Raw genomic sequence first — 15,952 nt, forward strand, 5'->3', positions numbered from 1 at the left:
TTTTAATATATTTTAAAAAACATTTATTCCACTAGCTGGGTTAATATTTAAATACTTACCCAGACTGATACTTGTGCAACAATATGTATAAGAACTACATTCATGTAGTTTTAGTGAAAGATCACCTGTCTATCTTGGGCTAGTAGGCCTACAGCAGTGCTGCTTTCTTAAGTGTGACTTGGACTTGCCTAGCATGGGCCAATAGGCCTACTACAGTGCTCCTTTCTTATGTTCTTATTACACAGGAGCATCAAATATGGTAAGTTAGTTGTCATTTTTCAGACCAAAGTAAGTTTACTGTATTTGAAGTGCAAACAATTCACCATTATTTTGTCCTAAAACTTTATAATATCTAAGACAATGGTCTGTTTACCATTACTTTCAGAAAACTTTTGTTAGAGAAAAAAAATGTTTTTCACTTCACACCCACTAGCATTGCTGTGCAATAAATACTGTTTATTTTTCATATTCATGTTATTTGCTTGCCTCACTCATTCACTTATATCTAAGATTTCTAAAAGTAAAAATATTTGACATATAATTTTCTACAAAAGTATACATGAATTATGTTTTAAAATGTTCATACTGTACTCTACACAGCTACTAATGCAGCTACTGGCTCCTCTATTATGGCATTCTTCATAACGTATTTCAGAGAATCAGGTTTTGCTCTGCTCTCTGGTGGACTTTCTTCATATATAGAACCTAATCCACTGGAATCTTCAGATATAGTTCTGTCTCTGAATCTTTCACCAGGAAGAAGATTAACATATTCTTCTTCTGATTTTTGCTCTTTCAAATATTTTTTGGGGAGAGATTGAGCTGTGGTTTTCATAACATCATAGTTCATGTATGAACGCTCGTCTTGGTCCTGATTCACCTGAGAGCTTTTCATATTTTGAGCATCTTCACTGGTAAGATAATTATTTTCATCAACTTTAAGAAAGCTGTTCATGGCCATGTAGCTAGGGTTTGTTTGCACACATACTGAAGGACTGTAAAGACCACTGTCATGCTTTTCCATCTCAGATGCTCTACGGACCAGTTTGTGACGATGAGCAACAGAATTTCTAGAATCTTGACTGGGATATTTCTGAAATTTGGGGACATCACCAATACTGACAAATGCTGGGGAATTTTCTCGGCTCCCCTGACTATTTAATCTATTTGGTGTTGATGCAGAATCCATCTTCAGGTAGAGATCACCATCAGTTCCATTCTTAAAGCTTACAGGAACTATTTCACTATCCCGCTTTGTTATAGAAGTCACAGTATCTTCATCAAAGTTAAATACATTCTGATCATTTCTGGTGGGTGAAGACATTGACATGTAAGCACCAACTGAGCTTCCACTACCTTTCTCAGCCTCCTGCTGGAGAAAATTCGCTTGCGCGAATGTCTGACGTGGGGTATGAACATGTTGTCCATTGTAGATTTCATGCTCTGACAAGACAGATTCAAATGGGCTTGGACTGAAGGGCATTTCATATCCATCTTCGCCATGATTTGGGCTTACATCACGCACTTTTGAGGAATAATCTGGACTTTGCAACATGTTTAGGAAGCTGCTTTCTGTGTTATCCATTTGGTAAGGTTCATTCAGCTCCAGGTAGTACTGTAAGATATTTAAGTGTGTTAATTATGAAACTTAAATGTATAGGCTCTGACTATATCATACCAAATAGCAAATGAATGATGTGAATATAGTAGTTGCACAATTATATCTATATTTCTAGTTTAGGTATTGATATATTACAGATTTTTTTCTGAAGCCAATTATGCAAGTTAGTTTAACAATGGTTTTGATTAATATAATAATAAGAAATTGAATAGATTTCAAGTCTTCTATTTAAAATTTTATTTCAAAAAATAGACTTAAGAGTGCATTTTTTAAAATGCTTTGTGTAACCAAAATTTGAAAACAAATAAGGCATTAAAAGTATCATTGTAACAAAACTTCTGTAGAAAACCTAAATAAAGCTGAGAATTTTCTAGATAAACATACTGAAAGTAAAGTGTATCTTATAATCTTGTTTATTTTTTGGAATACAGTATTTGATTTAGAAGTTTTTATGGATACAGTAGGGCCCCACTTATACGGCAGGTTAGGTTTCAGGCTACCTCTGGAAAACAGAATGCCATTTTTTCCACTTATAAATGCATACAAATGCCAGATAACAAGTTTACACTAACATATATTAAGCTAAAAGTAGAACTAGGCATTAAAAAACAATAAAAAGTAAAATACGTACATACACAGTACATTCATTACTTACCTTATTTTAGGAAAAGTAATGAATGTACTGTGTATGTATTTTACTTTTTATTGCTTTTTTAATGCCTAGTTCTACTTTTAGCTTAATATATGTTAGTGTAAACTAACATATATATGTTAGCTTAATATGTTAGTGTAAACTAACATACATTAAGCTAAAAGTAGCCGGTAGGTGTAGGTAGCCAGGAACCCCACCTGGCTCCCACTTCTAATGTTATACAGTGGACCCCCGGTTAACGATTTTAATCCGTGCAAGAGGGATAATTGTTATGCGAAATAATCGTTATGCGAATGAATTTTCCCCATAAGAAATAATGGAAATAAAATTAATCCGTGCAAGACGCCCAAAAGTATGAAAAAAATTTTTTTTTACCACATGAAATGTTAATTTTAATACACACAAACTGAAAAAGGCATGCACAATTACATGACACTTACTTTTATTGAAGATCTGGTGATGATTGATGGGATGGGAGGAGGGGAGAGCATTATCTTCTTACTGTTTAGAAGGGGAATCCCCTTCCATTACGACTTGAGGTAGCAAGTCCTTTTCCGGGGTTACTTCCCTTCTTCTTTTAATGCCACTAGGACCAGCTTGAGAGTCACTGGACCTCTGTCGCACAACAAATCTGTCCATAGAGCTCTGTACCTCCCGTTCCTTTACGATTTGTCTAAAATGGGCCACAACATTGTCATTGAAATAGTCACCAGCACGGCTTGCAACAGCTGTGTCAGGGTGATTTTCATCTATAAAGGTTTGCAGTTCAACCCACTGTGCACACATTTCCTTAATCTTTGAAGTAGGCACAATGGATTCCACAACTGGCATAGGCTTCTCAGGGTTAGCCCCAAACCCTTCAAAATCTTTCTTAATTTCCATACTAATTCTCACCCTTTTTACCACAGGGTTGGCACTAGAAGCTTTCTTGGGGCCCATGGTCACTTATTTTCCAGAAACAGCACCGAAAACACTGTAATAATACGAAATATTCCGAGTGTATGCTTGGATGTTACCGCGGAGGCTGGCTGGTAAACAATGGGACGGGCGGCACATGTGAGGGCACATTGGACGCGTCTCGGACGAAAATCGGTGAGCGGGTTTTTAATTGGTATGCGCGGCAAAAATTTTGCGATAAAAGTAAGCGGTATGCGGAAAAATCGCTATGTGATGCCATCGTTATGCGGGGGTCCACTGTATACGATATTTAAAGAGGCCCAGAGTGATATTGTTACCATCGACATACCTTGTTCACAGAGTTTATTCATTGCTAACAACTTAGATGCCATCATAAATGAAGGAAGAAGTGACGAGAAGTCATGCCAAGAATTGTAAACAAAGCCGAATGCATTAAGGGGAGTGACTGGGTCAAAGGCAGATTGATACACATTTTTTTTTGGTGCTGGACCAGAGAAAATGTAATTTTTTTCTTTTGTCTGGCCACATCTGTTTATATGTTATGTAATATGTTTCTTATATAATTTTGAAGAAAATATAGATGGATTAATGAAATTGTCTATATTAAGAGTGATTATTATTATTACATATTATTACTATGGTGTCAAGACTAGATGGTCACTCTTAGTGATTTTAATGTGTACCTGCACACCAGCAGTGTGTTAATATTTTATTTAGGTACAGGTACACATAAGGAGCTTTTATGAGGATAGTGAGGCTCAGGTTAGGGTGTGTAGAAGAGAGGGAGAATACTTCCCAGTAAAAGTAGGTCTTAGACAGGGATGTGTAATGTCACCATGGTTGTTTAATATATTTATAGATGGGGTTGTAAAAGAAGTAAATGCTAGGGTGTTTGGGAGAGGGGTGGGATTAAATTATGGGGAATCAAATTCAAAATGGGAATTGACACAGTTACTTTTTGCTGATGATACTGTGCTTATGGGAGATTCTAAAGAAAAATTGCAAAGGTTAGTGGATGAGTTTGAGAATGTGTGTAAAGGTAGAAAGTTGAAAGTGAACATAGAAAAGAGTAAGGTGATGAGGGTATCAAATGATTTAGATAAAGAAAAATTGGATATCAAATTGGGGAGGAGGAGTATGGAAGAAGTGAATGTTTTCAGATACTTGGGAGTTGACGTGTCGGCGGATGGATTTATGAAGGATGAGGTTAATCATAGAATTGATGAGGGAAAAAAGGTGAGTGGTGCGTTGAGGTATATGTGGAGTCAAAAAAACGTTATCTATGGAGGCAAAGAAGGGAATGTATGAAAGTATAGTAGTACCAACACTCTTATATGGATGTGAAGCTTGGGTGGTAAATGCAGCAGCGAGGAGATGGTTGGAGGCAGTGGAGATGTCCTGTCTAAGGGCAATGTGTGGTGTAAATATTATGCAGAAAATTCGGAGTGTGGAAATTAGGAGAAGGTGTGGAGTTAATAAAAGCATTAGTCAGAGGGCAGAAGAGGGGTTGTTGAGGTGGTTTGGTCATTTAGAGAGAATGGATCAAAGTAGAATGACATGGAAAGCATATAAATCTATAGGGGAAGGAAGGAGGGGTAGGGGTCGTCCTCGAAAGGGTTGGAAAGAGGGGGTAAAGGAGGTTTTGTGGGCTAGGGGCTTGGACTTCCAGCAAGCGTGCATGAGCGTGTTAGATAGGAGTGAATGGAGGCGAATGATGCTTGGGACCTGACGATCTGTTGGAGTGTGAGCAGGGTAATATTTAGTGAAGGGATTCAGGGAAACCGGTTAGGTTCATATAGTCGGACTTGATTCCTGGAAATGGGAAGTACAATGCCTGCACTTTAAAGGAGGGGTTTGGGATATTGGCAGTTTGGAGGGATATGTTGTGTATCTTTATACGTATATGCTTCTAAGCTGTTGTATTCTGAGCACCTCTGCAAAAGCAGTGATAATGTGTGAGTGTGGTGAAAGTGTTGAATGATGATGAAAGTATTTTCTTTTTGGGGATTTTCTTTCTTTTTTGTGTCACCCTGCCTCGGTGGGAGACGGCCGACTTGTTGAAAAAAAAAAAAATGTATATATAAAATATGCAGTAGCTTTAAAACACTTGAAATTTTGGAAAGTTTCCAGACATAACGGAGAGACATGCTCATGGAGAATGTAAACAAATCGGGTGGTGTGCAGTGACTGTATTTGAAAGTCAGATGGGAGGAGCCGTATAGCGAGTTTTGGTCATAATTTGAAATGTCCATATTAGTGGAACGCTGCAAGGCAAAAATGTCATAAAGCGGGGCCCTATTGTATTAGCTTTAAGGGCAATGTTATGAACCTGCATGTCAGACTTATCATAGTTCTATGCTCATACGTTAATTTTACTTATAAAAAATTACAATTTAATGGTTTTTATAGTTTCTAAATTAATCACATTTAAAATTAAGAGAAATGCTTAGGCAGTAGGGCGGTTGGACGTATGCACTGTGTTGGAAATAGGATGGTTCTTCAATTTTGTGGGATAAGTAGGATAGTTCTTCAATTGTGTTGTGGGATAAGTAGGATAGTTCTTCAATTTTGTTGTGGGATAAGTAGGATAGTTCTTCAATTGTGTTGTGAATAAGCAAGATGGTACTTCTACCTTTATTGATTGATTCTTTATGTAGTTACACTTAAACTGCATCCTACTTGGTGGTGGTCAGCTTCACTGTCTTTATATATACATTGTTTTTACAACATATTTTCTTTTTTTTTTCTCATGCCTGTCATTTTTATTTCTGTCCTACTTTTTTTTTTCATGTATGCTGGCTGGGGGCAATACTGTACCCATTATTTATTCATAAATCATATCTTCACTGTGAGTAAGTGGCAACTCTTCAAACCAGCATTTAAAATTCTAAAGTGTTTTATATGCACTAACACTTGAGGGTATTTTAAAAGTTTGGTGTTTCCAGAGAAATCCTGACATAAAAAAAAATGTCATTAGTTTTAAATTGGGGAAGTGCTAAACCAATAAGGGTCAGACAGCGCCTGGGCATCAAAGAAATGGATTGAGAAGTAATGCATCTAGTGAGTGGAAGTCATATGTTACAAAATTATTTTTTGGTATGCAGTAAACTTTAATTTTTATTCCACATAAAATTTACTTTCAAGACTTGCACCTTTAAAAAATTCCAGTTATCTTTTTAATACAGGTAGTTATGCTGTAATGTTTTTTACATACCTGTTTCTCTGCCTCACCCAAGATCTCTCCAAGACTCTGTTCCAGATTGGAAAAGGAAGGTCTCTCTAAAGGATCACTGTTCCAGCACTCCAGCATTATACGGTATCTAATATAAAACACAGAAATTAATAACCATTATTAAAAATTAATTGAAACAGTATATGTTTAAAAATTATTTATATACCAGGATTTACCCTACATTATAGTACTATGTACATGGTCCTCTATTAATTATATATTCATTTACGAGAATTACGTACGTACTTACATTATAGTACTACAGAATTATCAATTAATTATTCATATATGTACTCAAATTAGTTACATTATAATACTACATAATTATCAATAAGTAACCACAGGTACACACATTTATGCATTGTGCATTAATTTTAACAACAGGCCAAATGGCAGAAACATTCCACACTCACAAGCCATAGGTGGAATATTTCGGCTGCTCCAACCTAATGCCTTTTTCCAGCTTGACAATAAAATTCTCGTCAAAATCTATTCCAGGATATGGATTTTGTCCAAGGCTGAAAATTTCCCATAACACTACACCAAAAGACCAGACATCACTCTGAATGGAGAATACACCATCTCTTAAGCATTCCAATGCCAACCACTTCACCGGAACTGGGCCCTGTGGATGATATACAAAGTAGTGAATTTTTTTTAACACACTGGCTGTCTCCCACTAAGACAGGGTGACCCAAAAAAAAAAAAAAAAAAAAGTTTTTCTTCTTTTTACATTCAGTAACTTATACAGGAGAAAGGGTTACTAGCCCCTTGCTCCTGGCATTTTACTCACCTTTTACAACACAATGACTTACAGAGGAAGGATTTTTCTCTACTTATCCATGGAGTAGTAGAGAATTATGGTTATTAAAAGTGACAATACAATAGCTACCAAAAACAACAGTACAATAGTATTTGAAGTGCAATTTAGCAACATAATGACTAATGAGCATTGTGGTAAGTTGAGTAAAATTTAGTCTTTAAATTAAAAAAAAATAAGTATTAAGAGCATAAAAAACAATATTGTACTTTATTCCATCATGATCTGTGACTATTTTTGTACACAGATTCTGACAGTCAGCAAGTATAACTGGTATGGTATGATGGTGTTATTTGCGAGCTAGGCTCCCAGAACTGCAAATTTGTGAATCATCATTTTCTGTGAGTGACTACCTTCTTCAAGGGAGGTAGTTTTTATGCCAGTGAGTTTTTTTTTTTTTTTTTTATTCAAGGAAATAAATGTATCTTTTCCATTTCTGGATGGAACCTGACTGCCTCCAGTTTTGTGTGTGCTGTATGACCCCTATGGGTGTAGCATATTATTAATATTATTATAAAAATAAGAAAGTGATCAATTCTCAATACACAAGTAGTTTTAACATAACGTAAGAAAGAAGGAACACTGCAGCAGGCCTACTGACCCATGCGAAGCAGGTTCCCCCCTCCCCAATTAGCCCAATGACCCACCTAGTCAGGTCACTTCCACTTAGGGAAGGAGCACAGCATCAAACCTAGTAGCACAAGCTAGTCAGGCCCAACTCACACCCACCCACATCCACTCATGTATTTATCTAACCTATTTTTAAAACTACACAATGTTTTAGCCTATATAACTGTACTTGGGAGTTTGTTCCACTCATCAACAACTCTATTACCAAACCAGTGCTTTCCTATATTCTTCCTGAATCTGAATTTTTCCAACTTGAAACCATCTCTTGATGGACCCCTCTCATCTGACTAAGTGAGCATAAAGGACGATCCCAAATTATTGCCAGTTGTGTAGGCCCTGTGCCCCTCCCCTGAAATATCTGGGTGCCTGGTTTACGTTTCCTAAACATCGAAGTGTATCTACCCCCTAAATGTAGGTGTTACAAATGCTAGCACTATAGCCATGTTGTAGTAGCCTGTGAAATACTACATTCTTGGTGTGATAAGTGTGCTGGGAAACATTCCACTAGAGAATGCACAGCAGGCCTTGACAGCCAAAAATTTAAGTGTATTAACTGTAAAGAAGTTGGGGTTACAGTTTCCCATAAGGACTGCAGTTGGAACCCAAACAACCTTCGATGTAAACCTGATAACAGTCCTTTAACCCTTTGAGGGTTTCGGACGTACTAGTACGGCTTACGACCTAGGGTTTTTGACGTACTAGTACACCTAAATTCTAGCACCCTCAAATCTAGTGGGAGAAAGCTGGTAGGCCTCCATATGAAAGAATTGGTCTATGTGGTCAGTGTGCATGGTATAAAAAAAATCCTGCAGCACACAGTGCATAATGAGAAAAAAAAAACTGACCGTTGTTTTGGAATAAAACAGCGACTTTGCACTGTATTTTCGTATGGTATTTATTGTTGTATTCTAGTTTTCTTGGTCTCATTTTATAGAATGGAAGGCATATCATAGAAATTGAGATGATTTTGACTGGTTTTACAATGAAAAGTACCTTGTAATTGAGCTCAAAGTAGCAGAAATGTTCGATTTTTACCAAAGTTCAAAAGTAAACAAATCATGCCAAGCGTCCAATACACGTCAACTAGTGAGTCTAATATTCTTTTGCAAGTGCGCCAATATGATTCATACCATTTTTTACACTAATGCAGTAGTCTGCATAACAGTAAATCTTTTATTTTTTGTGAGAATAAAAATTCAAAGTGGAAAGCAAAAGAATGTAAGAGGGGCCTTGAGACGTGACTAATGAACAGAGGAAATGTCATTTTAGTGCCAGGAATATATTTCTTGTTTGTTCTGGACCCTATTCGGAAATTGGCATCTTTTGAAATTTGTGTGAAATTAGCAAAATTGCTAAATTCTGACCACTGTACTGGATAGTTGAAATTGGTAAATGGGTGGTTTCTTGCACTCATTCAATAGAAAAAATGGAGTTCTAGCGAAATATTCATGTTTTTTGTCGACTAGTACAGTGGAACTGGCCGAAAATGGGGCTCAAAATGGGCAAAATCGCCGATCCGTAAACATCGCCGAGACCGCTAACTTCGTGAGAGCATAATTCTGTAAGTTTTCCATCAAATTTCATATTTTTGGTGTCATTACGATCGGAAAAAGATTCTCTATCTTTTCATAAGAAAAAATGATTTTTTTTTTTTTAAATTTGGCCGACCCTGAGAACAAGTCTCGGAGAGGGCCTGTCGACCCTCAAAGGGTTAATGGTAACTGAGGATGAAGTCATCCAGTCTATCACAGCCAGATCTGAGACTGAACCTCTGCAAAGTGTGGAAGAGCCCAACCTCCCTGCGAAGGATACTGGTGATACCAGAATGCCATCACCCACACCAGTTGTGGAGGAGCTAGCCATCCCTGCTAGCATAGGTGGAACTACTGATCTGCCACTACCTATACATATGCCTACACCTGAATATGGGGATGAGCATGTCATTTTTCCCACTACACACATCTACAACAGTCAGAGGAACACCACACTTGTAACCCTTCCCTGGAAGCTGGAGATGAGTCAGATGTACAGGACCTACCTACAATGAATAATGAGGCAGTCTTGCCACAGGCACCATCAGAGAACACTAATGTAACCATGGTACCTGTTAAGGTGATAGGTGTTACAGAAAGAACTACCTCAGAAGTGCCATCCACTGGAGAGGCATTGGATTTGCCTGACCTTCCTTAAATTATAACAAACATCTAGGAAAAAATTGAGTAACTTGAATAGATGCTGATGAGTTTAATAAATATATATAGTCAGGATAATGCTCTTGAGTATGTTGATCATGTAAAAAGTGCAGCAATCTCTGTTCAGTTTCAAGCAATTTGTAAGAAAGAAGCCTATGACTCATGGCTTCTAGACTTGCCTTGAAGATAAAGACGTACAAACTATGCTATTTGTTCTTAAGTGTCTGCACGCTGTAGGCAAAGCATAATAGTCTTACCATCTTATGAGCAAGAGATTGTAATAACTCACTACAATGAATACATTACAAATCTTTCCATGGAACATTGCTTCCATCAGGAAGCGGTTGCCTGACTACATCATATTAGTGAAACCAAGAATATTGCTGTCATCTGTTTGCAGGAATGTAGACTGAAAGATGGAGCACCTCCACCAAAGTTGCCTGGATATGCAGCTTATAACTTAAGGTCAACCAACTGTTGTGTGATGTATGTCAGAAAGAACTTGCCACGTTCACTCCTTGCCCTGCAGAGTCGAGTAAACATGCAGTATCATGGTATGAAAGTATATGCAGGCGATTTTTCCCTAAACATTTTTAATCTCTATGCCTCAGCGAACCAGCTTCGACTTTATGCTTTACCAGATATCATCAATAGTGAACCTACCCTCATTCTTGGAGACTTTAATGCCAGACATGCTGTATAGCCCTTGTGGCTTAGCGCTTCTTTTTTTTTTTTCAACAAGTCAGCCGTCTCCCACAGAGGCAGGGTGACCCAAAAAAGAAAGAAAATCCCCAAAAAGAAAATACTTTCATCATCATTCAACACTTTCACCACACTCACACATTATCACTGTTTTTGCAAAGGTGCTCAGGATACAACAGTTTAGAAGCATATACGTATAAAGATACACAACATATCCCTCCAAACTGCCAATATCCCAAACCCCTCCTTTAAAGTGCAGGCATTGTACTTCCCATTTCCAGGACTCAAGTCCGACTATATGAAAATAACCAGTTTCTCTGAATCCCTTCACTAAATATTACCCTGCTCACACTCCAACAGATCGTCAGGTCCCAAGTACCATTTGTCTCCATTCACTCCTATCTAACACGCTCACACACGCTTGCTGGAAGTCCAAGCCCCTCCCCCACAAAACCTCCTTTACCCCCTCTCTCCAACCCTTTCGAGGACGACCCCTACCCTGCCTTCCTTCCCCTATAGATTTATATGCTTTCCATGTCATTCTACTTTGATCCATTCTCTCTAAATGACCAAACCACCTCAACAACCCCTCTTCTGCCCTCTGACTAATACTTTTATTAACTCCACACCTTTTCCTAATTTCCACACTCCAAATTTTCTGCATAATATTTACATCACACATTACCCTTAGACAGGACATCTCCACTGCCTCCAACCGTCTCCTCGCTGCTGCATTTACCACCCAAGCTTCACACCCATATAAGAGTGTTGGTACTACTATACTTTCATACATTCCCTTCTTTGCCTCCATAGATAACGTTTTCTGACTCCACATATACCTCAACACACCACTCACCTTTTTTCCCTCATCAATTCTATGATTAACCTCATCCTTCATAAATCCATCCGCCGACACGTCAACTCTCAAGTATCTGAAAACATTCACTTCTTCCATACTCCTCCTCCCCAATTTGATATCCAATTTTTCTTTATCTAAATCATTTGATATCCTCATCACCTTACTCTTTTTTTATGTTCACTTTCAACTTTCTACCTTTACACACACTCCCAAACTCATCCACTAACCTTTGCAATTTTTCCTTAGAATCTCCCACGAGCACAGCATCATCAGCAAAAAGCAACTGTGTCAATTCCCATTTTGTATTTGATTCCCCATAATTTAATCCCACCCCTCTCCTGAACACCCTAGCATTTACTTCTTTTACAACCCCATCTATAAATATAGATATGTAGATATAAATCCATATGTACTCCTGTTAACCCTTTGGGGCCTTGTTCCTAGGCCTTGTGTATCCATATGATCTTGCACTACTGTCCACAGGATGGATATGGGGTGCACAATAAACTAGCCACTTTGGTGGCAAAATCTAATCTAAACCATTGCTGCGAGTCCTGTTTTGGCCGGAAATTTTCAGCATGCTATTTACATCCCCTTTATTTATTCCTGTTTTCCATTTATACACCTTGATTATATCCCCCCTAATTCTACGCCTTTCAAGAGAGGGCAGATTCAGTGCCCTCAGTCTATCCTCATAGGGAAGATTTCTGATACATGGGATCAACTTTGTCATCCTCCTCTGTACGTTTTCCAATGCATTTATATCCATTCTGTAATACGGTGACCCGAACTGTGCAGCATAATCTATATGAGGCCTAACCAAGGATATGCAGAGTTGAAGAACAACCTGAGGTCTTCTAGTATTTATACTTCCACACAGTTTTCTTATCTGCTACCTGTCAACTGGTTTTACTGTGTATCTATTAGATTACCAATGTGTACTACAATTGACCAAAACTTGTGTAAACAGTGTGACTAGTATTGTGGGGACGTGGATTCTATCCTTATGTTTCCATGTCATCAAGATACATACATCACTTTTCTTCTTGTAGTTCTCATTTTTGTATATGTCTTTTGCAAGTCCAAAGTCACTGATCTTGACAATATTTTCTTCAGCCAAAAGAACATTGCGGGCTGCCAAGTCTCCATGAAGCACCTGGTTAGAAAACACAAGTATTAAAACAGGTCAAGTAAGAGGGAACAGTAAATAGCATTCTAAATAAGAGAAACTATGTATTGCACTGGAGGATGTGGTCTCTTGAATTCAAGAGTCCACATTCTCCTTGATGCTACTGAGGGGCTCTTGATCCAAACCAGTAATAGCTCAACAAAAAGCAGCTGTAAGAATGATTACCCAGTCTAGTGCCAGACAACACACTCTCCTACTCTTCAAAAGCTTGAATGTATTCAATATACATAATATTCACTCATTCTACTGTGCATACAATAAATTCTAATATAAACCTTGCTCTGAAACTTTTTGTTAATAGCTGCAACAAAACTCATAGGCATAATAAAAGAAAAATTTCTTTGATATCTCCCATGTCTGGCTCAACCTGTGTAAAAAATCAATGCTTATAAATGGCTCTAAAGTCAAACTCTCTGCTTAAAGATTCCAAAGGTTTCCTATCAGCCAATCACTTCATGACTATTGCTAAAAAGCACCTCCTTACCTTAATATGATGCTGACACAATATACAATGTCACACACATCCTGAAACCTGTTTTCACACAACTCAATCCCTGTTTTTGTTCCATCTCTCCTTCATCTCCCATATATATTACCAGGAATATACTATCTCATCATAATTTGCAATAGTTCAAGTAACTCATGGCCCCAAAAATGTCGAAAGTCCCACTCTGCCAACTTCTTTACTAATATTGTTAAATAAGCACTTATTGCATCTCATAAAAACTGTAATTTCCATTAACTATAACTCTGGTTTCCCTTCAAAACTAATCTATTACTATAAATTAACACTGAGTTTTCACCACTACTATTCACTCCAAAAAAAAAAAAAAAAATCACTGAACCAATTTATATATGTAATTCTTATGTAATTGACCATTTATTGTTTGCAACCTTTCTTATTGTGCTTATGATTGAAGTTAACTGAACAAGAAATTCTACATAATATGCCGTGTCTAGTTTTTATGGAGCATTTTTTTTTTTTAACACATTGGCCGTTTACCACCAAGGTAGGGTGGCCCAAAAAAGAAAAACTTTCACAATCACTCCATCACTGTCTTGCCAAAGGCGTGCTTACACAACAGTTATAAAACTGCATCATTAACACCCCTCCTTCAGAGTGCAAGCACTGTACTTCCCATCTCCAGGACAAGTCCAGCCTGCTGGTTTCCCTGAATCCCTTCATAAATATTGCCTTGCTCGCACTCCAACAGCACATCAAGTCCTATAAACCATTTGTCTCCATTCGCTCCCATCTAACATGCTCACGCATGCTTGCTGGAAGTCCACCCCCTCGCACACAAAACCTCCTTGACCCCCTCCCTCCAACCTTTCCTAAGCCAACTTCTACCCAGCCTTCCCTCCATTACAGATTTATAGACTTTTGACGTCATTCTATTTTGTTCCATCCTCTCTACATGTCAGAACCACCTGAACAACCCCTGGAGTTTACCTGGAGAGAGTTCCGGGGGTCAACGCCCCCGTGGCCTGGTCTGTGACCAGGCCTCCTGGTGGATCAGAGCCTGATCAACTAGGCTGTTACTGCTGGCTGCACTCAAACCAACATACGAGCCACAAACCGGCTGGTCAGGAACCGACTTCAGGTGCTTGTCCAGTGCCAGCTTGAAGACTGCCAGGGGTCTGTTGGTAATCCGCCTTATGTATGCTGGGAGGCAGTTGAACAGTCTCGGGCCCCTGACACTTATTGTATGGTCTCTTAACGTGCTAGTGACACCCCTGCTTTTCATTGGGGGATGTTGCATCGTCTGCCAAGTCTTTTGCTTTCGTAGTGAGTGAGTTTCGTGTGCAAGCTCGGGACTAGTCCCTCTAGGATTTTCCAGGTGTATATAATCATGTATCTCTCCCGCCTGCGTTCCAGGAAATACAGATTCAGGAACCTCAAGCTCTCTCAGTAATTGAGGTGTTTTATCTCCGTTATGCGTACCGTGAAGGTTCTCTGTACATTTTCTAGGTCAGCAATTTCACCTGCCTTGAAAGGTGCTGTTAGTGTGCAGCAATATTCCAGCCTAGATAAAACAAGTGACCTAAAGAGTGTCATCATTCAATTCAATTCAATTCAAAGTTTATTCTCTATAAAGATTACAATGTTGAATTTACAGAATTTGGTTGTTGTGTGGTTTACATGTAATTAAATAATGATTACAGAGTGTACCACTAGAACGCCTAGCATGGCTAGGCATTTCGGGCAGACTTAGTTTAATTCTTTATTTTAAAATATTACAAATTATGAGGTAAGTTGGTATTATGGCTAAGTGACTAAATACTAGTTTGTGAGTTTAGCAATGTGAATGCTTTTGTTTTGGCACAGTACATAGTTTCAGTATTGGAGTATCATAGGATTCATTATTTTAAGATTGAGATTAATATTTCTGTTTATGGTCAAATGGGTGAGTGAGTGTAAGTGTGAACCACCAGGTGGTATTCGTGTAGTTAGTTGATGGGGTTTATCAGGGAGATAAGATGTTTTCTAATGGTAGTTTTGAAAGTGATGAATGTGTCTGCAGTTCTAGAGTTCTCAGGTAGGGTGTTCCAGATTTTAGGGCCTTTGACATACATTGAATTTTTGTAAAGGTTTAGTCGGACATGGGGAATGTCGTAGAGATGTTTGTGTCTGGTGTTATGCCTGTGGGTTCTGTCACAACTATCAAGAAAGCATTTTAGGTCAAGGTTAATATTGGAGTTTAAGGTCCTGTAGATGTAGATTGCACAGTAGTAAGTGTGGATGTACTGAACAGGGAGTAAGTTTAGATCTATGAAGAGTGGGGGGGTGTGTTGCCAGGGATGGGATTTAATGATTATTCTTACTGCAGCTTTTTGTTGGGTTATTATTGGCTTTAGGTGTGTTGCTGCAGTTGATCCCCAAGCACAAATAGCATAGGTGAGGTATGGATAAATAAGTGAGTGGTATAGTGTGAGAAGGGCATTTTGTGGCACGTAGTATCATATCTTGGAGAGGATCCCAACTGTTTTGGATACTTTTTTGGTTATGTGTTGGATATGGGTGCTGAAATTCAGGTTGTTGTCAAGGTATAGGCCTAGGAATTTGCCCTCATTATGTCTGGTAATTAGAGTGTTGTTAATCTTAATGTTAATTTGTGCATCTCCTGCTCTGCTAC

At 38.2% G+C, this 15,952-nt stretch overlaps 1 protein-coding gene across 12 annotated transcripts in view; it reads right to left on the bottom strand.

Annotated features, from left to right (window-relative positions):
• The window catches only part of LOC128693913 (vascular endothelial growth factor receptor kdr-like), a 247,983-nt gene continuing 232,031 nt past the window's right edge, over positions 1-15,952 (bottom strand). For all 12 annotated transcript variants that reach the window (XM_070090807.1, XM_070090815.1, XM_070090810.1 and 9 more), the window contains 4 exons: positions 12,660-12,782; positions 6,837-7,048; positions 6,406-6,511; positions 1-1,615 (listed from right to left, as the gene is read on the bottom strand). In XM_070090807.1, coding sequence (XP_069946908.1) covers positions 593-1,615; positions 6,406-6,511; positions 6,837-7,048; positions 12,660-12,782 — 1,464 coding nt within the window. In that variant the 3' untranslated portion in view covers positions 1-592. The remainder of the gene's footprint in view (positions 1,616-6,405; positions 6,512-6,836; positions 7,049-12,659; positions 12,783-15,952) is intronic.

This window comes from Cherax quadricarinatus, chromosome 33 (genome assembly GCF_038502225.1).
Source record: "Cherax quadricarinatus isolate ZL_2023a chromosome 33, ASM3850222v1, whole genome shotgun sequence".
Taxonomy (NCBI): Eukaryota; Metazoa; Arthropoda; class Malacostraca; order Decapoda; family Parastacidae; genus Cherax; species Cherax quadricarinatus.